General features: G+C 38.9%; 1 protein-coding gene across 7 annotated transcripts in view; it reads right to left on the bottom strand.

Moving 5' to 3' along the window:
- Positions 1–25,266, bottom strand: part of ebf1a (EBF transcription factor 1a) — a 134,154-nt gene that overhangs the window by 106,940 nt on the left and 1,948 nt on the right. For 6 of the 7 annotated variants that reach the window (XM_048175806.1, XM_048175807.1, XM_048175810.1 and 3 more), the window contains exons 3-6: positions 24,702–24,765; positions 23,827–23,882; positions 15,258–15,331; positions 11,002–11,070 (exon numbers count right to left, since the gene is read on the bottom strand). In XM_048175806.1, coding sequence (XP_048031763.1) covers positions 11,002–11,070; positions 15,258–15,331; positions 23,827–23,882; positions 24,702–24,765 — 263 coding nt within the window. Of the gene's footprint in view, positions 1–11,001; positions 11,071–15,257; positions 15,332–17,768; positions 17,858–17,964; positions 18,302–23,826; positions 23,883–24,701; positions 24,766–25,266 lie in introns of those variants that run through there. The other variant, XM_048175812.1, reaches the window with a different exon arrangement.

The following is a 25,266-nucleotide window of genomic DNA, read 5'->3' as shown; positions in this document are numbered from 1 at the left end:
TACATGCACATTAATAATAAAGATTCGCATTACCTCTCCGGCACTACATCACTCATGTACCAAGAGCATGCACTACACTTACTAAAATGTGTAAGTCAGCAGGTAAGACATATTTGTAATTCAGACAATGCTAACACCCAGACCGTGGTGGCAACGGCAGACACAGAGACAGGGAGGCTGAGGCATGGCTTTCTGAGAGTGAGTGGTCCTCTTTCCTCAGCAAACATCGAAATCTGATTACGCATGGAGGATGAAACAGATGAGAAATGAGAGACGCCTCCACCAGCTCCTGCTAGACAGATTTGTGTGTGTGAACACTTTCTTTCCCAACCCCCACTTGTGATGCCAAAAAGGTGATATTGTCCATTCACTCATATAGGAGCTTTATTGATTATTTTGAAAAGTCTCGAAATGTCTATGTGTCAGACTTTTACTTTTTCCAGCATATGTTGTAGGCTTCTCAAGCTGGCAAACCAATTGTTATTGCCTTTTCTTAACATGAAAAGCACCATGCTGGTTGACCAACAAATTGTGAACCAGCATGAAAGTTTATGTTGGTCAAGACTGTTTTACTTTCAGCAAGGCAGAAGAAATCTCTCAAATCATGAAATTATCTTATGCACTTGTAGCTTTAAGTGGCTAATTCAGTGCAGATTGTATTACGGTAGCATTAGCACCATACTTTGCGTTGATTGTGTACGTGTCTTTCAGCACATAAAGAGAGTGAGAGAGCGAGAGTGTGTGTATAAAGAGAGCTGGTGTCCGCTACAAGATGAAAGCCCATTGACGTTTTAAAGCAGCTTCGACCTCTGCCAGCATCTGGCTGTCAATCACAGTTACCCACAGTCCCCTGAGGCAGTTTTGCCCGGCCCCAGGAAAAAAAATACGGTGGTGAAAGAGAGAGAGAAAGAAAGAAACATCAGGAACACAACAGGGAGGGAGCTCCAGGCCAGCCCAGTGAAGCCATCAACACCTTAGGGCTGCATAATCATCCACTACTCAGCAACTCTGCTGGCCTCCAACACACATTCACTGTGCACTACAGTTCCCACAATCCTCTGCCCCAAGGCCCAAATATACAGGATGTAAATCAAATAGTTGAGCAATGATGGTGTGCTTTGAGATACTCTGCGCTCATGTTTGAACAGGCTGGTGATCGAAACCCTGATGTACAGCATATTGACAGAGAAAGATAATGATTAGTGTTAGTGATAGACCTCTCAGACACCTTACTGACCTATACAGCTACTGCAACTCCTGCATTTATTGCCAAAACCTTAAGTCTTTGTTAATGATTTTTAAGATCTGCATTTCCAAATATTGAACAAATGCAAACAACAGATGTTTAAATGGATAGTTCACTAAAAATGAAAATTCTGTCATTATTTACTCACACTCATGTTATTTTAAATCTGTTTGACCAGTTTCTTTTTTCAATGGGATATAAAAAGAGATGTTTAGCAGAATGTACTTGTTGCTCTTTTTCATATATAATGCAATTTACAATGTTGGGACGGTTACTTTGGAAATGTAATAGGTTACAGATTACAAGTTACTCTATTTAAAATGTAATTAGTAGTGTAAGTATTTCAATTACTTTATTAAAGTAATGTAACTGATTACATTTGATTACTTTCTGATTACTTTTCTAAATTTCTAACAAATGTTTTCAACTGTTAATCATTTTCAAACATTTAAACCAGGTAGGGTTAACCTTATAAATAGTACTCAATACTGAATACTGTCAGACTTTCAAAATCCTTCATCACTTGAATTAAGATTATAATAATTTAATTTTAAAGCACAAAATAAGACTTCAGCACCTCTTTTTACTTTGAGATCATTCTGAGATTAAATACAGGCAAAGCAACAAATTAATATTATTCAGAAAATCCTAGGTTTTTACAGAAAATATTCAGATGTAACCCCCCTTTGTAATCGATAACATTTTTAGAAGTAACTGTAATTTAATTACACATTTTTTCTCAGTAACTGTAACTGATTACAGTTACATTTATTTTGTAATTAAAATATGTAACGCTGTCAGCGCTGATAGCCTAGTGGTTAGTGCACTGACATATGGCGCAAATGCGTTCACGGCAACCCGACTTCGATTCCTTTGTCGATCCTGACCCCCTCTCTCTGCCCAATGCTTTTCTGTCTGCTCTCTACTGTCCTCTCCAAATAAAGGCACAAAAAGCCCATAAATATAACTTTTAAAAAAATTACGTAACGCCATTACATGTAACTAGTTATTCCCCAAGATAGGCCATTTATAACATCACCAGTCTCCAAAAAAAGACATAAAAGTGCTCTATTTTTAAGTAGTATGTAAAAATATAGTGCTATTTTCCAATTATGTATTATTCAGAATATGAATCTGAATATGGCAACTCAAGATTATCTTATACTATCAGCATAGTTGTACTACAGCATATTTGTATACTATCAGCCTAATTGTAGTTTCATGACCGATCAGCAGTGATGTCAGGTGTTAATAAATTTTTATTGTATTGTATCACTTCTCAGACCACCAGGATGGCAAACATCTTCTGTTGAGTTCCACGGAAACAAGAAAGCTATCATGAAAGTGAAGTGAGTAAATGATGACAGAACTTTCTTTCTTCGGTGAACTGTTCCTCTAATGGTTCCGAATGTAGATTAAATTGTCAAGGAATGGCATGGAGTTCAGATAGATATTTTTATTAGGCAGAGCTGATGGGTTTAGTAATTAGAGGAGTAGACATAAGGTATAATGTAGTCAGTCTCAGACAGTCCAAACAAGATTAATTTCCAGGTGGGCGCAAAGTGTGGCACACACAACACACATACAGCCAACACGCTCAGGTCCAACAGCGAAAAGCACGTTCAGTGGTAAAAACATATTTGAGTAGTGTCAGCCACTGAAAAGGCTCTGTATTCTGCGTAATACTAATGAAACATACACGTACACAAACTAACACATACAGAGTCGTCTATTGAATTCATTTGCTGTGAGAGGTCTAAACATCACACCCTCATGGTAGCAATGTGGGAAGTGTGCTTGAACAAGTGATGAGGTCTTAAAAATTGATGTACATATCTAGTTTTATTGTGACTAATTCATCTGTGCATTGCCATCTTTTCAATCTTTAATCAAAATATCACTTGCTCTTCCTCTGAAATGACTTTTTTTTTTAGTTAACATTATTTAGGCTGTATATGCTATTAAATTCAGCATGAAATGAAAACTCACCCTATATATATGTTGTTCAATTAACAACCAATGAATAGAACTAAGTCCCCATCCTAGATTTTTTCAGCTGTAGTATGTCACAATACAGTACAAAAGATCTGTCGATAACTGCGTTTAAACATGACTTTAAATAATGTTATCCAGTAGTCTAATAGTTACTTAACCATTGCTATGCCAATCTCACATTTATATAATTCTGGGATGTATGTAATGATGACCATCCAATCAAGTCCTGATACATAAAATAATATCTGGTCCTACATTAGCATCACATTGTGAAAATAATTGTGAATGCCAATTCACGTTCACTTAACAGAATAAATTCTGTTCTCTTTACCGGAATTGAATGAGAATGTATAGCAAAGTATTGACCTAAGATGAAATGATTGTGGCGATAAAAATAGAACAAAGAGAGAAAGAGAGAGACAGATGGATGACAGGGGAAATGACAGTGTGTGTGTGTGTTTAAAAGAAAGGTGATCTTCATGCGGAGTGAGGGAATAGGGCGGGAGCTAAGAGAAGGGGTATAAAGAGGCACATCTGTGCTTAACTTGCTCCAGGGCAAGTCTGTTCCCTCTGACACCTTCTAAACACACACACACACACACACATACGTATGTACTTTCACACTTTTCCAATGTTATGAGTTTCAGTAATGGGGCCACTTTTTTTTACAATAAACTATAATTAGTAAAGAATGAGTGCTTAACAGTTACAAGATCTCTTTCTTTCTGTCTTTCGTTCTTACTTTTAAGACTGACCATGCATATATTCATAGTTCATGTAAAAATCTATGTATCGTGTAAAGTATAAAATTTATAAGAAAATATAATAAAAATAGGGGAACCCAGGCCTGCCGGTAAACTAAATTAGCATCTAATGCAAATGAGCAGGGTGCTTAATGGTGGAACAGGTGCAGGCAGGGCCCCTAAATGAGATAAATGAATAAAACATCCCTGGGCACGCCTGTGAAAGCTGACACAAAGTCAATGGCATGAATTATTCAGCAGCCAGCCGAGGCTGCGCGCTGCTGACCTCTCACCACAGGAAGTGCATCCCAAACACAACAAACCACAACAATGGACTTCAGACACGGGGGTTCCCTCTGTGCAGTGCGCACGCAAATACACACACCCACTGAGCGGTACACAATGCTAAATATAGATCTATGCAATCTTGATTGGCCTCACCATATGGATGAGAGAAGCCAATAGAGAATGTGTGCACAGAAAAAGAAAAAAAAACACACTGTCTTTTTCTAGGAAAATATTAAAAAATAATATCAATGGTAAAAATTGTGAGTATAAATCTTTTTAGAGCTTTTTCTTGCTTAACAAGAATTTATTTTTATTTAATTTACCAATGGTAAGAAAAATAAACTCAAAAATAAATTCAAATAAATATTCTAAAAAAAAAACTCAAATTCTAAAAAAAAAAAAAAAGTTTTATTTTTATTTTTTAATAATTTCCTAAATGTATTTAGATATATTTTAGATATATTTAGGTATCAAAAAGACTAATAAAAAAAATGATTTTTTGACTGGAAAATGTCTTCAGTAAGGCACTGAAAGTGCAAATAAACATCCAGAAATACTTTGAAGTTGTTGTTTTTATATCATTTAAAAAAAAAAAAAAAAAAATCAGATGTGGTTGATCACTTGTTCGAATATGTGTGTGTGTGTGTGTGTGTGTGTTGACAGAAATAACAGGATTACCCTGATGTCCCTGCATGAGAGCATCCAGTGGAGAGAGGCAGAGAGGGGATGTTTTCCCAGCATGCATTTACAGGGGAATTGGGGGTTAGAGTAGACTGGGAAAAACATCAGGTTTAACATTAATAAGTTGTATGTGTGGGCTTACTTCTGAAAAAAGTGAGAGATTGGGAGAGTGCATCTGTTGCTGCAGAAGTAGACAGGAAGCCGCCCTGAAGCTGCAGTGACATCACCTTCCCCGGGAGGAGCACTTCCTGTCTGACATTCCTCAATCAACACACACACACACTCATGAGGAAATGGCATACATCAACAATACCCTCCGTATGAACACACACAAACACACGGTCTCACCCACACACATGCTTCTTAAAACAACACCAGTCTAATCTGTGTCACCACTAGTGTGTAAAAAAGATACAGTTTGATTGTTTTTCTTGGAATAAAGTGAAGTTTTACTCTCTGTCTTGCTCATAAACACTCTTTCTCATCAGTGAGTGTTGTCAGTAGCATTGAGTGCCTAATCATTCATCCTGTGGGTCAGATCTGTGTCTAAAGAGTATGAAGTGGATCAGTGATCTGGCTGATCCGTGGCTCTTATCTGTAAGAGCAGAAGAGGAGACTCTGACTGCCAGGGTTTCTAGCACTAGCCTGAAGGGCCGATCAGTCTACCCAGAGATCACAACCTCATGCCCTGTGCGTGAACAACAGGCTGGACAAGCAGAGAGATAGAAGAGCAGAGAGAATAGCAGTGTGTTTTTATGACTTATGTATTTGAGACAAAATTAACCACAGCTTTGCCAACACAGGAATAAATAACATTTAGAATAGAAAACTGTTATTTTAAAATGTGATAATATTTCAAATTATTTCTGTTTCCACTGTATTTATTATATTAATGCAGCTTTGGTGAGCATAAGAGAGAGACTTCTTTCAAAAACATTAGAATCTCTACCAACCACAAACGTTTTTATGCACATTTGTAAATTTTAAATTTTATTCGCATCTTTGTTGTTTCATCATGCAGTTTTTAATGTAATATCATAAACATGCATAAAATTAGGCTTCTTTGTGTATGGAATCTATTTAAATATATTTCATACAGTGTTAGAAACTTTCAAAATGTTTTTTTTGTGTGTAATTTTGATGAAAGTGGTAGCTAATACCACAGTCTTACAGTAGTAAATGGGCTGGCATTATAATTAATTAGTTTAAATATATAATTAATCATCTTAATTAATTAGCTTATTTAATAAAAAATAGATGTCAATGTCAATGTGACATTTAGATACATGGATATGTATAAGAGAGCAACAGAGAAGGAAAGTGACCGCTCTGTATATAGCGAGAGTAAAGAGAGAATGGTAAAGTTGTCAGGGGAGAACAGCACACACAGGGCCACACACACAGGCACGGGCGAGTGGAGAGGAGTGCATGCTCTTCTTTGGGAACCATCCAGGCGGATGATGGGATTGTTGACAGTGAGCTGCATATCTTTAACCCTGTATTAACTCGGAACAGCAGAGCTTGGCCTTTTATTATTCCTGCACCGTTTGGGCTTAAGTAGGCCACACATATACACCTATGCACACAGACTCACAAATACAAGCATGCGCACACACACACACACACACACACATACACACTCTCCAGAAAGAGACATTGTCACTGCATAGGAGCACATCACCTTTCAGCAGCTGTGACAGCGCAGCCTGGAGAGTCACACACACTTTTTAAAGCCGACGCACACATTTTTCCTTTACTTCCTGTGTATCTCTTTAAGAGGAAAAGACTTATCAGTTAATTTTCTGAGAGAAGACAGAAACATGTTTACTGCAAATGCTTTCCTTCACTATATTACGGTCATTTTTATGGCTTGCACACACTGACACTCACGCTGAGCTCTTCACAGTCTCTCAGTCTTAATTGCCACACAATAGGGCTACAGATCGGACAGGATTACGTTAACAATGGGAGCCCCAGCCTGTGAGGATCACTCTCTGGCCACCGATTCAGAGAGCAGCTCTGTGAAATAGAGCCCACTAATCCACTAATGCAAACATACTGCAGGAATATAGTGCTGCTCGCTGTCACTGTCTCTTTCCCAACCATCCAATCTTGAGGTGCAATTTTATTGCTCAGATGTTGCTCCTTTATAGCTCAGCAGTAGATAGATAGATAGATAGATAGATAGATAGATAGATAGATAGATAGATAGATAGATAGATAGATAGATTAAATGGATGAATTTTAACTTGGATGACTGCCTTTCACATTCTCGTGCATCTTCATGCTGTTTTTGAATAAAATAGCACATCCTGTGTGAGCGGCCCCTAGCAGAGCAGGAGTGAAAATGGCTCTGCAAAAGCCACCCGAGAAACATTACTTCCTGTTCTGCTTTCATGAGAGCTGAAGGCCTTTTTCTAGAAGGTCAAATCTGGCCAGCAGTATAGTTGCAAGCCAAAGACCTCCATTAAACATTCAGAGAAAGGGCACATCAAGCCCGTTCCGTGGCGTTTTCCATCCTTCACTGTGTTATTTCTTCATGAAGTGGATATCCAGATGTTGAAGATTACATCACAAATAAAGCCTTCCAGAAGGGTCAGGGCTCACGACAGAGCGCAAAGCCACAGAACTCCCACGGTTCGCGCGGGAACTCTGAACTTTCTGCACTCCGAAATCACTATCAGTGTTTAAGAGTATCCATGGTGATGAAGGCATCAACTGCAATGTTCCCAGGGAGATAGAACGACACCTTTCCCCATTACTGTACGGCTTATTGAGCTTCAATTACTCCTAACACACACAATGATAAGAGAGAAAGAAATTGAGAAAGAGAATAAGAGAGAGAGAGCTTCTAAGAGATGTGAAAGAGATGAAACAGGAGGCAGTGAAAAGGGCTGCTATTAGATGTCACTGGCCTTTTGTGTCTGTGTCAATGAGAGCAGATTAAAGTATTTGAAATAATCTTACTGGGGCATTAACAGAGCTCAGAAGGTAAAAGAAGAAGAAAAAGGAGAAGACGAGGAGTCAATCACGACACACATACATTTACACATGAAATGAGATTAGATACAGCCATCTAACGTAAACTAAACACACCCTCTGAGAAGAAAGCTAGCTGGCGAGCCAGTTTTAATTTCACGTGAGTAATTCAATTTACCCCAATCACATTTTCAAAAGCTTCCCGATGAGTCTGGGAACTCGAACCGTGAGCCTACGGTCCCGTGAGCGCAGATCTGCTGCAAGTAAGATTTGTTCTTTTAACAATCTAATAAGGCATTGTTAGTTGGCTTTATTTCCCTGACATTCCTCTGGTTTCGCTGAAATGGCCTGTTGTGCCGTCTTATGAGAGGAACCTAATTAGGAAATCACTTTCATTACTCTTCCAGAGGAATTAGCGCTAGCCTTGCTAATTACTGCTGTAAAACCTAATCAGCTCTTTGAAACAAGACCACACTAATGAGCTCTTATTTATTCAGCTAAATAACTTCAAGGGAAGGAAGACGCTCAAAATCATATTTTTTGATGAATTTGGGAGCACACGCTCGTCTACGCTCGCCGTAATTGATTCTGTTCCATCTTGCGCCTTGTTTGTTGGGAACCCCAGAATGTGAATGCGGCCAAGAAAATATTGAAAGTTCCAGTAAACTCTTCCATATTTCCCTCTCTCATTTCAAATGACCTATTTTCCCATCTTAGAGAGAGACATACGACTAAAAGGAAACTGTTACTAATTCCTTTTTTATTCACAGGCAATTAGTGATGAACTTGCACCTGAGCCTAAAGGGCTCTGCGGTGACCTCGAGCACAGCTGCCGACTTCAGCCGGACCCGAAACACACACGTTCAGACCATAAACGCCTACAGCGGCGCTGCAACAGGAGGATCTGAGGAAGCATTTCAGACAAACTTTATATAGGGAAACAATCAAGAAGAGTAAGTGACGGGCAGTGTGTTTGCGTGAGCGTGTGTTGGGTGGAGGTGATGCCACGTGGCATCGAGGGGCTGCAGCTGTCTTTGAGAGCTGTGAAGCGTTCTAGCTCAGTGGAGCAGAAATGGGCCAGCCTCACAGACACAGCAGCCAGGTAGAAGCTTCTTTTACTCTCTGACAAACACACACACATACACACAACACTATTGCTGGCAAAGTTGCGGTGAACCTACAGCTGTGTTCATCTGATAGTACAGGCCACTGACTTATTAACACACAGATGAGAACACACCTTTGACACTTAAACACACTTTAATCTGCAGAAATCCATGCTTAGTTTAGTCTTACCGCGGCATGTTCGAGTCAGAAATGAAATGGTCTCGCCCTCAATAATAATAACGTGACACGGTTGTATGATCTTTTAAACAAAAAGGGTAGGAGACGTGCTTCGTTGCACATGCTGCTCTCTCCAGAAGTCTTGCACATCTTCACTGCTGATTATTCATACATGCACACTTCAGAGCACACTACATGCTCAACCACCCCGACAGGGCCTCAAAACAGCCTAGCTCGATCACTTAACAATTACTCCTTTGCAAACAAATGGCTTCTGGTTCCAGGAAGGCTTTTTTATGCTTGTTGTCAGGTTGTTTTTCCCACTGATGGTGAATTCTTTGAACTGTTGCCTTTGATTTGTAATGTTTTATACTGAGCAGTAGAGCATCTATAGTGTTATAGTGCATCCAGAGACATCTTCACCAAGCTGTTATAGAGCAACACTTGTAATTTTGGCTTGTTTGAATGTGATTTGAATTCATTTAGAGCATTTTCTCTGCAGTGACGCTGATGCTTCATTATCATTTATATAATAATAATTTGATACTTATAATTTAATACTATATTAAAAATGAAAACAGGCTGTTATTTGTTTATACCAAGCGGCAGCCTCCCCCAGTTTCTCTTGAAGCCAATATGGAAGTGATTAAACTGCAATTCATCGACTGGCCGCTAGGGACAGGCTCCAAAAGAGAGCAGAATCTCATTGACCCCCATGTTAAAATTCCCAACTTTACAGAAGAAAAAAAAAAACGTTTACAGCTGGTACAAATTGTGGTTTTGGTCTATACTGCTAATTTTGCCCTTCATGACAACTCTGAGGGGGGTGAATTTTTTTTATAACTCATCCGTTTAAATGATATTAAGCCTTATAGTTCTGCATAATTAAGGGCGTGATCATTTGAGCGACAGGTGGATTGCACTGCTGTATTCCAGCCGCTGAATTTGGCATCTCTGCCACATTTGTGCTTTTTCGGGATTATTTTATACAATTATAAAATAATATGGCTTGCTGCGTTAATGGTCGAGACTCGAGACAGATGTGCTTCTGTGTAGAAGATAAACAGAACACACGTTGTTGGATCGTGGCATTGGCTAAAAGTTTTGTTCGTGAGATTTACTACAATGATAATAGCGGGAGGATATAAAACTCCGACAGCACTGCTTGGATATTATAACTAAAACTGCTGCATTTTGAAAAATTATACTTTGGACGTGGACTCAGTTGTTTTTGAGATATATACGATCATATACAGTTTTACAACATAAACACTGTTCACGTTCCACAATTTCTTTAAGAACGATGATGGAGAGCAGATCATTCAGAAGAAATATGATGCAAAAAAATGGATAATATATCAATATTTCATGGTTTTAATGCTTTTGTGGACAAAAAGTACTGTTTTTTGTTTTTCAATGGACACTCATGTACTTTTTTATTTCATTATAAAGGTATGAAGTAGTGTTTGATTTTGCGTGATGTCATTTGCACACCCGACACAAATTACAATATTACTGTTGCTGGAGCATCTATATTGAAAAAAAGACACCGTAGATTGACAGTAAACCTTTAGAACTTTCTAATGATATAACTTGTTATCTTTATTAATATTTTGATAGTATCTAAGATAGATAGATAGCTTCTTTTCCTGCTAACATGATCACGTCGAGCTAGGCGGGACATTTCAATAAAGCCACTTTCAACACTTCCACTGGACTTCCTGTCTAGTGTGATGGTCAGATATGTTGCAACACACAAACAAACATCTTATACCCAGCTCTTACCTGTCGATGATGACCGGGTCAGAGGGCGTCTCGTTACGATTGCCACAACTTTTCTTGTCACAGCAGCGGCTAATAGAGGTGGAAGGAGAGAAAGAGAGGAAGAGAGCAGTTAACCTGGGCATTACTGCACATATGTCAGCACTGAACTCAAACACAGTGGAGAACGAAGAGGTAGTAATTATGAAGCAGTCTTTCTTTCACTCCTTCAAGGCAGACATTCACTCCTACTGTGCACACAGCACACAATATTCTGCCTCTTGGTCTGTGTATTAGAAGTGATAACTGGGCAGTTATAGAGTGATGAGAGATGAGACGAGGGCAAGGAGAGGAAAGGATAAAGGAGAAGAGGTGAAATTAAAGAGGTATACATACAATTTTGTGTTATATTTATGAACTTTATTTTGTTTCAAATAGATATTTAATTGATATTTTTTATCATTTATAATATTATATCAGTTTTAATGCAGAAACTTTTGCCAGCCTCTAAGGCCGCATTTACGCTGCAGGTCTTGATGGCTAATTCTGATTTTTTTTTTTTTTTTGACAACCAGCTTACATCTTCTTTTAAAAGTGACAGTATCTGATACAGTTTTACCACTACATCTGGTGAAACTAACAAAAAAATAGCTTTATGATATCAAGAAATCACTTTTAATAGTACATTGAGATTAATTTATTGACATGGAATTCATAGAAACATTTTTAATGCAATAGTTTCATCCTCCTTACATCGAAATAATTATATAGTTCAAATTTTTCATGACAGCGATTATGTATACAGATTCACGGGATGCGTGGGAGAGGAATAATAGTCAGGTGGTAGAACTTTTGGTAAGCACGTCAGAGGTTCTGGGTTCAAATCTGCCCTCGTATATTCTTTTTTACTCATTAAAACCAATTGCGTTCTTCAGTGATTGTATATTTGTGTGCATTTTATTTTATTCAAATGCACATATCCGATTCATATCAGATTTATTTCCTCATATGAATGAGGCCTGAAATCGATCTGAGAATATCAGAATCCATGCGCTTTTTTCCTGCTTAACACGTTCGTGGGTCATATCCGATCTGTGCCACATGGGGGGGGGGGATCGGAATTGGGTCATTTGAGCCATGCAATGTAAATGCGGTCTAAATGTCAAATAAAATGACGTGTGATTGGCAGTTTAATATGTCAGTCAAACAGCCCTCTAATATCTGAATAGAATAATTTTTTTGCCAGATTACACATGCACCAAAATCTATGGCAACACCTTCTTGCTCTCTATTTAATCTCATTGCTCATAGCTCCAGGTTTCTGTTTGCACGGGACAGCAGCGGAGAATAAGATGGATACTAGAGCATGAGCAAGTGAAAGAAGACAGGAGGGATTGGAAAGGGGGTGTATACATGGTGTCTTCGGTGGATGGAGGCTGGCAGTAAACAGCAGGTGGGGCGGTGAGTTCAGGTTTCTCTGCACAGATGGCAGAGGGGCTCGAATGAGAGCGAGTATAGGGCATGAAACATCATGTGATAGGAGCAGAACAGATCTGTGTGTGAGTGGGCTCCTTTAGACCTGATGAGCTTGATAAGATGGATTGAGTTTGACCCCTCATTCATGCACTCTGGCGGTCTAAGAGTTGTTGTTAGTTTGGACAGAGTGCGGTCGGCTTCCGTCTCAGTTTACTCTTCCTTGCTGTCGTATTTTTACCTTCCTGCCTCTCTCTGCTCTCATTTTCTCTCATTCCTCTGAGAGCAGTCAAGTGTTTAGCGATGTTCTCTCAGAAGTGGGTCACACAGGAGCAAAGCTTTCTGGGATGTGAGGGGTGGGCACAGATGGATGTGACACTCCGATAACCCAATAGCCAGCTAGAACCCATGGGAAACCACAATAAGGCCCCACACCACCATCAGTGAACCGCCAAGCCCCCCCATCAACGATATGCTAATGACTCCACGCATGCTCTGGCTTCATTCAGGGGGATTTTTCGCCCATTCCGGCTCGTTTTGCTCTGTCCCAGCGGACCTGCAGGGGAACCATAATCTTTAATCTCAAGCGTTTCCTCCTGCTGCAGCATTTGAAGAAATTAAATCCAAATTGCTGCACGTAATTACCAGGATGTGGCCCTCGCTGATGCCATTAAAGCTGAACTGCCCTTAGTCCAGCTTCTTTACAGACAGCGGCTCTAAAATAGCCCCCGAAACCAAACAAAGCAGCATTTCTCCAATTGTGACCACCCAGCCTTTAATACTTTGGCCAAGTTTGTGATGTTTTATCTGCACCACACAAACCAAACAAAATCATATCAATCCTTGCATATGAGGATGTGGAACTCCATCATAAAGAGCCCAGAGTTGCGTTTGAGCGATTGTTTCTAGCCTTGCCTGTGAGCGAGTTGTTTGGGAAAATGCGTCTCTGTCTCATGCTTGCAGGCCCATGCGGCACCATATGGCTAATGGCAAGGCGTACAGCAATTAACAGCCCTGATTAATGGAGAGCAGTCTAATTGCAGACTGGTAATTGTGCCTTTCTCTCAGCACAGGCTCTGTATCAAAACACCATATACAGATGAAGAAGGAAAAAAGGAGGAAGATAGAGAAAAGAATTAGTTGTTTACTCATTTGAAATAGATGCTTTTCCTTTTCTGCTGCTTTTAGAAAGCTCTTTGGTGCGCAACCAAGTACAGACATTTGCATCTGCGGGACCTTATGGGTTCCAGTAGCGATATGTAGTTCAGATGTGATCCTTGTAATCCTACAGTGGCAGATCAAAGCTGACGTGGTGAGCCTTTGTAGGCACGTATGGTACTAAGTGTTTGTGTCAATACACATCTTTAAATCAGCGACTATTTTGAAAGAGCGATAACAGAAGGCTGTGTGCGTGCACGTGTGTGTGTGCGCGTGTGAGAAAGGTAGTGAGGGGGAGTGAAAGATTGAAAGAGAAAGAGGAGAGAGCCTTGGCTCGCCTGCACATATTTCATTGTCAAAACTCAAAGCAAGCTGCATTCATTAGCTGTGGAATAACAAGAGGATTCTTATTGAGTAATGAGTTTTTCCTTGTCCTAATTAACCAAGCATGAGTGGTATATTTTTAGTAGAAAACTGTTCAAATGCTCTCCATTTCAACCAAAAATAGATGAGGACTCATCTCCACAACCCAGTTTTAAGTGCAAGGAATTTATCTTTTGATTTTAATTAAAGGTGCATGGCTTTCTCTCGCTCTCTTTTTTTTTCTTGCAGAGCAAGAAGTGGATGACCTGGATAGAGATTCAAGAAGGTAGAGAGACGAGGGCTGGTCTGAACTTAAGTCGTCGATCTTCCTTCATTTCTCATGTCATGAAACTCCATTTTTTATACTGTCACTGCAAAATTCAGAATTGAAGAACCAGCTCACTTTCAATTCATGAGTGTATCTATCTATGTAAACCTTCAAACTTTTTACACTTTCCTCAAAACTTTCCTCAAATCAAGTTCAAAGTTTTCCATGACCAAATTTGCTTTTTAATTAAAATGAGTTATAAGTTATTATTTAAATAGCAATTCTGCATCATGTTTGCTAATACAATTCAGATTTAAAAATTTCAATTCTTAATGGTGACAACCCTGACTACAAAGTGAACTTTAAAAGTATATTTCTCTACTTGGTTTTTGTGTGATTATTGCAACAATAATTAAAATAAGAATTACCAACCACTGAAAAATGAGTCTCCAAAAATAGAAATGTTAGCTGGCATCTTTTTTGCACAAAGCCAAGCTTTGATTTCTAAGGCTGAGCCAGAGTCTGGGAAAAGAACAGTTCTAACTCTGATAGGAAACAGGCTGGCGTAACTTTATCAGGATCCCATTTGGGCTGGTGAAAAATGATCTGGGAGCGTCTTGTGTAATAGTGCATCGTAAGTCTAAACTTGAGCCTTGATATAAATGTACTGCATCCCTCTTAAATAGAAGTAAACTGTTTATTCCAATTTTGACGGACGTGTATGATAAATTAAAGAATAACGATCTGACCTTTCAGCAAATTTATAATAATGTTAATCTATCCTCCCCCTTACGTCTAATTTTACAACAAGGCTTACACACAGCTGTGTGTGTGTGAGCAGAAAGCTCAGCCCTGTCACACTAATGCTAGATCCAGAGGTCTGCAGCCTTGCCAAGACAAGAACGATGCCAAAGTAAAGCTCTCACAGTCAGCGGGCAGAGCTTGGAAGGGAAGATTCAAGAGCTTGATTGTGTAATAGGAGGGAGTGTGGTGTATTGCATGTGTGTGTGTTTCTCACCTGCACATGATCTCGTGCGTCAGCAGCACCCGACACATCTCTGGGTTTTTGTCTTGCCCTTCATAGATAATTGCCTGATGGACAAGAGAAGGTGGAAAAATGTGGTTAGAGAAAATTGACAAACAACATTTTCTCCTTGTGGTGTAAATGCTCTGAGCGTGCATGAATTTCCATGACTAACTCTCAGAGTGTTTAAATCCTATCATGAAAAGAATAGGATATCTGGTTGTATCGTTTCACTGAAACAAAAACATTATGACATCACATCATTACGCCATACACACACTGCAGCGCTTAATGTGACCCTTCTTCCATCTGGCAGAGGTTGCCGTTGAAAGATCTCATGCAGCCTGGGAATGATCAGGTCGGTTTTAGTATCTTTGTTTCAGAACGTTCTGTTCATTTAGTCCTGTGTTTCTCACTCTACACACTGGGCTCTGAATTTCATTGATGTCATTTAGTTTCAGCTAATCAATCAATCAAAACTGCCTAGTGCACCTTGGGAAGACTTGAACAGAGCCTTCGTGTGTGGGGTGGTCTGTCTCTGGCTGAGCCAGGCTTAAAGTGGGCAATTTAATGCCCACTTACCTGCTGCAATAGAAAATGATCCTTAACCACCTCTCTGAGAGTTTAAACTCGGCGCATCGCGTTCGGTTATGTGAGAACCGTTGGTGTTTGGTGTCATTGACATCAAACATGGAGACATCCAAAGTTTGAATATGAAAATCTTTGAATCAATGAATAATTGTCAATGAATATTGCTTAGGTTAAATTCTATGGCACTTTTTGGAGTTTTATGGGAAAGAGCAGCATAATAATTCTGTCATCTCTATTTGTGTTCCACAGTAGAAAGTAAGTCATACATACATGTGTGGAACAACATAATGGTGAGTAAATGATGACAGAGTTTATGTTTGGATGAATTTTTCCTTTAACATCTAATCTATCTCAGAACTGAATTGAGAATGTCTTTTAAATTCCAATTCAAATCCTAAATCTGAATGAAATTTGAATTGAACTAGAAAACAGGATGCAGAATTGTGATTCAAATTTGAATGTAAGAACATTCAAGTAACTGTCATTTAACTAAAAAAGCAAAGTTTGTCAAGACAAACTCTGAACTTGTTTGAAATGTTTGAAAAAAAAAAAAAAAAAATTACAAAAGCCCATAGATAGACAGACAGACTTTTGCGAAAGAACACTTTTTTGTGGGATGTGGCCAATTCAATTCCGATTCACTCCCATGAATTGATTCTACAATTTTGCACAATTCAGCATTGTTTTCTCTTGGCAACAATCAGCTCCATCATTTTTTGCTCTTTGGTTTAATTAAAAGCAGGCTTGGGGAATCAAAAGAACTATGTGTGTAGTGTTTGTTGGACTGTGCAGATTACTGTCCTATTATGTCATAGAGGACCACCCTTGCCACAGTGCCCACCCTCCACAGGCATCTGAGGCTCACAGATTGACTAATCATACAACAATGCAAAACAGCATTGTTTGGTAAAGCACTCTTATTACTACATAAGAAAAGACATTTGCGAAGTGAAAAGAGATAAAGGAGGGCGATCCGATAAACTGCATAATTACAGGTCCCTCTGAATAAGTGTTGTACTCCAGCTAGTGTGAAATAGCCCTCTCGGAAAGATGTGCGCGCGTGAGCTTCCATAAGCCTGCATCTGTGAGACTCTGTGCATGTGTATGCATTCACGCATGTATTTGTGCATTAGCATGTGTGTGTTTATGTGTGCAGCAAGCAGTTGGGCTGCCAGACTGGAGCATAGCGAGCCATCTGGCCCAGCTAACACTTCATCCAAAAACCTCAGCTTTGTTTCCATCCTCCAATTCCACACAAGATGTCCCCCACAGCCGTGAATCAGTGACTCTACTCAAAACATACACACACTGCAGCCTATTAACAGGCTGCTCTCTGTCACACACATATATGCACACACACACACACACTTAAACTCATTTGCCATGAATCACTCTCTCTTTCTCTCTGAACACGCATATACATGCCACTCATGGCAACTGAAGACACAGAAAAACAGCTGATGGTTCTAATGAGGAACTGTTTCCCTCACAAGTGCACAATGCTTTTTCAATTACATGAAACACTTGTTTGAAAACAAGTTTTTTTTTTTTTTTACAAGTATCAGACCCAGAAAATAAAGTTAATTCATATTAGGTCAATGCTGGTACATTACTTTATCAAAGGTTAAAATTAACAACAGATTTGAATACAATTGCATATAATGCAGTTTTTTAAAATAATGTTAATAGAATAACTTTTTAATAAGAGTAAAAATATGTATAGTAAATATATTTTTTGAAAAAAAATAATTTTTCTCACTTATTATCGAGTTTATGGTCATTTAATAGTTTTCCTGAGGTAAATATAACATTAAGTGGCGATTTATTTACGTCTTTCTGCGGTTGAAACGTTGATTGAGCGATTACAGGAGACATGCTACATTTCAGTAAGGTGTACTGTTTCTTTCAACATACCTTCTGATGTTTATTTCGTGCTACAACTGGCAGTAAAGAGGAAGAGATGATCGGTTCACGTGCTGTTTGAACTAAGGCGCTATTGCGATCTGTCAAGACACATTAAAAATGCGCCAAACCCACATTCATTGTTTGAATTTTGTAGTAAATTTGACAAAATTTGAAAGGTGAGACTTTGTTTCATATCAAAAGTAACCTGCTCGGTCTTGTCTGTCGGTGTGTTGTGTCCTCGTGCTCTGCGACATATTTTTCACTGCATGAGAAAATGGACATGTGGAGAACAGAGTTGGCAGCCGTGTATATTATTATAATTATTTTAGTTACAACTTTCCCAAACTCTACTGGTTCGGCTTTGTTTACACTCCGAAGCGCCGAGTCTTCTTCTATTGGATTTCATCCGAGAGGGCTGCATTACAGTATTGCGCCCCTCTGGTCAAACCTTGAATTGCAGGCTTTTAAAATAGAGCAAAATCATATGAGATCAAAAGACTATCAAACAACAAAAATATTTATCGACAATTTTTTGTTGTCGATAATGCCAAATAATCGTTTCAGCCCTATTTATTATATATTTTTTATTTCCTGTCATTGCTGTGGCTAGAGGACATAGGTGATCGAGGACATTTGTTTGTTAGATTTCACATTGCGAAAATAAGGGTCAAGGTCCTCTAAAAGCGAGCAAGCATGCATCACTGTCTAAGCCTAGAGCCTCGACCCCGCAGGCTTTCTGAGAGGAAGAGGGAGGCAGAGAGAGCAGTTCAGGCCACACAAAGACGTCCTCTACACCACCACACATTCATTTCATATATAAGACTAGCTATTTATCACACAAAGCCCCTGCAAACAGACTCAGAATAACTCCATGCAGAGAACAGTACATAAGTGCCTGGAAAAAGTCTGAAAACAGTTTGTCAATTTCTCCTCAGAGGCAAACACAACAATGGTCCTGCATACTCCTCTGGATTCCAGCTAGTGCAACACGAAGCGTCATCTGGTGGGTTTTTCTGTAGCCCCTGACGTCACACCTATCGTGCAAGGGCAAAAAAAAAAAAAAAAAAAAAAAAAGCAACTACAGATTTTGTCTATGTTGGGTTAAGACTGAACTTTCTTACATTAGGGGTTTTGGATATACAAAATGTATTTTTAGGACTTTAAAACATAAATGCAAATTTGCTGTGGAGTGATATCTATTGTAAAAATGTATATCTATACAAACATATAGCTATACAAATAAAGAAAAAAAAAAAGTTGAAAATTAATTGAAAGATTTTCCCTTCAGGTTTACATCTAACACTACTCTAATGGTATGTAAAAAAAAAAAAATATATATATATATATATATATATATATATATTTTCAGATCATTCAGTACTGTAATAATTAATTCATTTTTACAAGCAATATGTTGTCTTCATATCATGCTTCTACTCAGTAAAAATGGCCCTTTATACATATAAATATATTTGGAAAATATTATATATTAAGGGTCCTTGGCAACAAAAATGTAAAAAAAAAAAAAAAAAATCCTGTCTTAGACTATCAATTTTCAGTTTCATTGTTGGTGTAGTTACTGCATTTTGCCTTTGTGGGGCAGGTTTCCTATTTTAGCCAATATCCTCACTTTTCATTACCAAGTTGCAACAAAAAAGTGTTAAAGGTCATGGTCTATAGTAGCTTTGAATGCTTTTCTTTGCTACAAATTTCACACAAGCACACACACACACACACACGTTCAATGTAGATGAGCAGACTTAATCACTGGGATATTTAGACCCTCAAAGCTTGTGTGTGTAAATATTTGCAAATGAGTAGCATTAAGCCTTTATGTGGCCTGGCACAGAGCGGCCATTCAAGTCCTATCTGACATCATCAGAATCTCCAAACAGCTACTGATTACAGGAAATATCTAATATAGGAGATTTGTGTCACTTTGTTGCATGTCGTACACTTTGGGGAAGTGTTTCTGGCATGTAAACACACCCTATTCCATAATTAACAGGAAAAATACGCGCACAAGCTGCACCGAAGCGAAAGAACAGCCGAGACCTCCCTCTCTCCCTTGCAAATTTATTTAGGAATCCGCCCGAAGCTTAGCTCTAAAAAACACACACAGCAACAGGCGAGCTACAGCTCGGAGTTACCCACCGGTTCCAGCCCAGCACTTTTCTGAACAAAGCTCTCCTTAAGGAGGGCCACGGAGCGCATGAAACATGCATGGCACGGTGCGCCGAGGTGTGTGTGAAGCTTTCATTAGGCCCTGATGCTGCTTTTAATGCATATTTTATATTGCACAAACTGCTCCTCAAATCTCGTTTGAGAGCCGCCAGTGCCGCCTTGAACTGACAGCCGCATCTGAGGCATGTAAACAATGCACTGTAAATACATGAAAACACATTTCCCTCTTTGTTACCATCACGCTAGCGTGTCAGCGCAGTGTGTGTGCGCATTAAGCCCGCGTATGTGATTCGCTTTTGTTCTGCGCTTCAGCTGTTGAGGGAAACAGTTGGATGGAAGGATAAAGAGCGAGAGAGAGAGTCTTTTACTGCATTGTCTTCATCAGATCTGTCACAAGCTCATGCGTTGATCACAGATACGGCCTGTCAGCTTGACACCCGCTCCATCTCTCCTCGCCCGCTCCAACCATTCCCACAGGCAAACCGACTGAGCGTATATGGGTTTATTGTGAGTGTGAGCATAAGACGGGCACTGAATTTGTCAGCTCTTATGCGCTTAGACTGAACCGTTTCTTTATTTTGAAGCAAACTTGATTCTTGCTGCTCTAGCCTGGATTGTTTGATTGTCTCTAATAGCTGTGTGTATGCACAGAAGCTCTCAGTGGCTAACTGTGTGGCCAGGCGACTGGACTTCACCGCCTTGCTAAGTGCTAAAGAGAAGTGTGTGTTGAACAGCTCTATAAACCTGCTCATCAGCCCTCCCATCCGACACTGCCAAAGCCAGCACATGCTGAGTGGAGAGGCGCTCTGTAGCCTCTCTGTACAGAGTTATGGGGCTTTAATGGGAAATCTTAAACACATTGCGAGCACTCCTCAGCATATGTAGGCTGACTGCTCACCGCAGAGTGGTTTTGGACCAGGTTTTCCAAAAGGCATTTAAATACTAACACGCCGTCATAACCTAAGCCGCGTTTTAAGCTGACATGGATGAGGAAAAAAAATTACTGCAGTCAAATGACAACAAGATGAGAAAGCCGAAGAGGAGCCACTCAAAAGGCTTTGCGCAAGTTTGTCTTTGACACAAAATTTGTTTTTACATGAAATTTCGCAGACAACAAAAGGTCCATTTTGTATTATCAATATGTATGAAACACAGCCCACTTTCAAACCAAACAGCTTTCTATTGGTCAACACAGCAAATCTGCATAACCAACCCGTTGCGAAATCTCCATTAGTACAATTTTCGCCCCCTATGAAATTCAGATCACATGGAATCCTATTGAAATGACTGGACCTTTACATACAAAAATGTGTCAAACAACGGTAAACGTGACCATACTTTAATGGGTTAGTTCACCCAAAAATTTAATTTCTGTCATTAATTACTCACCCTGATGTCGTTCCAAACCCGTAAGACCTTCGTTCATCTAATTTATCAATGTCTTTACTACCTTTCCGGGCTTTGAAATTTGTTAGGACGCACAAAAAGTATTCTCATCGCTTCATAACATTAAGGTTGAACCATATGGACAATTTTAACGACGTCTTTATACCTTTCTGGGCTTTAAAATTTATGACATTGCTATGAATAGGGAGGTCAGAAACCTCTCGGATTTCATCAAAAATATCTTAATTTGTGTTCCGAAGATGAACGAAGGTCTTACGGGTTTGGAATGACATGAGGGTGAGTAAATAATGACAGAAATTTTATTTTTGGGTGAACTAACCCTTTAAAAGGTATTGGTATTGAAAGTATTTAAGGTATATTTAAGGTATTGAAGGTAACGTTTCATGTGGATTTTGGGAAATGTTGCTGAAAGACCCAATAGTAGGCCTACTCTAAGCTTTTTGGACATAATACCATAGTAATACCAAGTACAAGCAACTTATTTCACTGGGGCAGTGCCCTTAAAGGAAAAACTTTTTTACCTTATCTACCCTTGAAAGGTGCATACTAGTACCTTAGAGTATAATGTGTAACCTTTTAAGGGTAAATAAGGTACAAAGTTATCCCTTTAAGGTACTGCTGCAGTGACAACCTATTGTACCCCTAAAGTTACAATTTGCACATTTTTTTATGTAAATACTATGGTACCTTGGTATACCATCAGATAACTTTTTGTAAAGTACCCATATATTCAGCCAGCATGTTGACTAGGCTGCCAAACTCTCTTTCACACACACTATCTCTCTTTCTTGTTCACTCACTGGCACCTCATCATTAACAGGTATGGCAGGGCTGTTTGCCACAGAAATAGCCAATAAATCAGTCAGTAATATATGTGCACGTGGGAGACAACCCTGGGGAGATAAACGGCTTTTTATTGAGACACTCAGTGAAAGGCTGAGCCAGGGCCAGTCCCCCTGGCCACTGTATTTACCTCAGGGGTGTCAGAGAACAGTCTCTCTCCCTCAGCACAACGCTCCTGCCTTTCACCCACACACATAAATCTGTCCTGCTACACGGCAGCCAAACCGCTCAGTAGAGCGAGGGCAAAAAGCAGCATCAGTAACAGCACCTAGCTTCCCGCACATAAACGTTCATGTAAAGGAAATTATAAACCACAAACAAATCACACAATACAGAAATGGGAGCTGCAGAGCTGTTCGCGCCAAATGTAACATCCAGGGATTCGGGGAGTAGAAATTTATGCTTTTGGTCATGAAAAACTGTATGAGTGAAATTCAAATAAATATTAAACATTCTTACATTCATTTATTGTTATTTAAAAAATATAAGAACACTAAATGTTTTATATCAAATTTTAGACCAAATTAAAATAATTGTCAGATAATACATATATTTTAGTATTTATCTCTCCACATCATTACAGCTTCTCAATAAGCACACATACAGCAACAGGATGGAACAATAGGGTAATCAAGCCGGCATGTTTAAATCACATGATGCACTAAGTGTTCCAAGCATTAGCAGGCTGTCTGTCACACGCCTGCTAATTACCTCATATCAATACACACTTCACCCCGCCTAGGGTAGGGTTATTATATTACATATATTACATACATAGGGGTATATATTACACATATTACATACAACTGTTATTAAAACAGCTTAAGGGAAATACAGCTCTTTTAGTTATTAATTCAATTATAAGCTTTGCATATTTATTTGATTATATTTATTCTTGTTTAACATTATGAAACTTTGAACTAAAATTTATTGTCACACTTCTTGACTAGCAGCTGTTAGCATCGTTGGACCTTTAAAACAACATTTATTGACAGAGATCATGAGAGAGGAAGCGAGGGGACGAGTGAGAGAGGGGGGAGAGGCTGTTTCTGTTTTAGGGTAAAAAGGAAGAGCGCCACATATGAGATTGTGAGGTCACTCTCGCTGCCCTGTGTGTTTTTCTCCAAGATTAAAGCTCACAACCTGCACAGTTAACACGACAAGCTATAAGAATCTTCATGCACGCCTGTTCATAATAAACATCAGTTCCCACAACACATTTGAATACACACAGATAAGTCTATAGGCGTTGCAAAAGAGTCACGCACACATACACTTTCAAAAACTGGCTGTTTAAACATTGAAAGGCACCACTGGATAATCCCCTGTGACAGACAATGAATACAACTGAAAGTCTCCTTCTTTCTTTCTCTCTCTAGCTATCAATCTCGCTGTCACACGTATGCACATAAATACATGCATACGCTCAGTCATCTTAAATGATGTCCCAGAGAGAGTATGTCATATTTAGACACTAACCGATCCTCGTGCCCCTGAGGCATGCTAGAGTGTAACCCCAAACTCACCAGGGTGCACGGCACACACGCACACGTTCACTCTCACTGCGAATCACACACAGGCTCTCTGACGATATTCACCAGCAGACCGTGGGGATTTGGAAATAATGTCTTACCTGTTTGGTCATGGAGTCAATCAGGCGTACATAAAAGTCCTGTTCTGTTCTGATGCCTGTGGAGGAGAGAAGATAACTCCTCTTTAACTCACAGAACAATGCAGGTCACACACACACACATGGATTAGAAATGAATCTGGCAGGTATATATTTACCATTCACAATGACATGGTTTAATACAACATAGATGTTTCAAATGTCTAGACAAAACAACCCAACATAGTCTGCAGACAGTGTTAAAAGATTATGAAATATAAAAATTGGTTTTGGATTAAACTAAATCAAACTGAAATAAAAATGGCTTTTACAGAGAAAAAAAAAAACAATAAAATGTGGAGCTAATAACATTCACAGAAAACATGATTTTCAACAAACTAAAATGTCTTATATGGTACAGGTTTAGGAACATGAGGAACTGGCGCAACAAATTTTCAAACGCCTGGTTGTAATTTGCCACATTAGTAGACAGAAAAGAGTATACTTTCATTATGGCCAGGCCATTAGCTTCCATCAAATATGAAGTGCACATTTCTGGAAAACGCGGAACCGGAAAAGTGCACTAATGGTCATCGTTTTATGTTTCAATAATTTTATAGCCTAGTTAAAACGCAACGACTTTGCTGCGCATTTTAATATCTTTTGTTTGAACAATTATAGGCCTATGAATTATAGTATATTATTATTATTATTAGGCCTATTATTATTATTATTATTTCAGGACATTACATTCCTTTTCAGTCAGTTTGATCTAGTTACATAGTGAATTATTTATTTCTTGTCACTCCTCCTTCTCGCTGTTTTTTATTTTATTCAGATACTGAAGTAAATCCCTGATGTGTTTATGCAAAGTTCAGTGAGTCTTGATGCCGTCTTACCGTTGCTGTAAAGAAGCTGCAATCTGTAATGGATCCCATTGTTTGTCTTTTCCCCGCTAGTTTCCTGCGAAAATAAATTTGATGGTTAGCAAGAAAAACCCATTTTACTATTTCTGAAGTGCCCATGAGAGTCAGACCGGCTATTCCCCAGCAGACCAGGAGGCAAAAAAAAAAAAAAAAAAATTAACCGAAATAATATCTGAACGGTATAAAGTCATTTTCAGTGAGTAGGAGCAAGTTTAAAAACAAATTAGCGTACTTAAAAAAAACACACTATTTTTACAATGTGGTATTATCAATGATAATGTATTTTGAAAGGGAAAATTTATTCTATGACCTTAGGTTATCACTAGAGCCTTTCTGCAAAATATACAGAATTGTTCTTAAAAAAAAAACTTAAAACCTCAGATTCTCTTAAATTATTAGGGAAGAATATGTAAAATAATAATAACAATAAAAGGGAGGTTTAAAAGCTGAGATTTATGATAGATCAGTAATTGAATGCAAGAATAAAAATGTCAACTTTATACGCTATCAGTGACATTCTCATTAGCCTACACTTTAA

The sequence above is a fragment of the Megalobrama amblycephala genome, linkage group LG23 (genome assembly GCF_018812025.1).
Source record: "Megalobrama amblycephala isolate DHTTF-2021 linkage group LG23, ASM1881202v1, whole genome shotgun sequence".
NCBI lineage: Eukaryota > Metazoa > Chordata > Actinopteri > Cypriniformes > Xenocyprididae > Megalobrama > Megalobrama amblycephala.
Note: the sequence above shows the minus strand (reverse complement) of the source record. Positions and strands in the feature narration are given on the sequence as shown.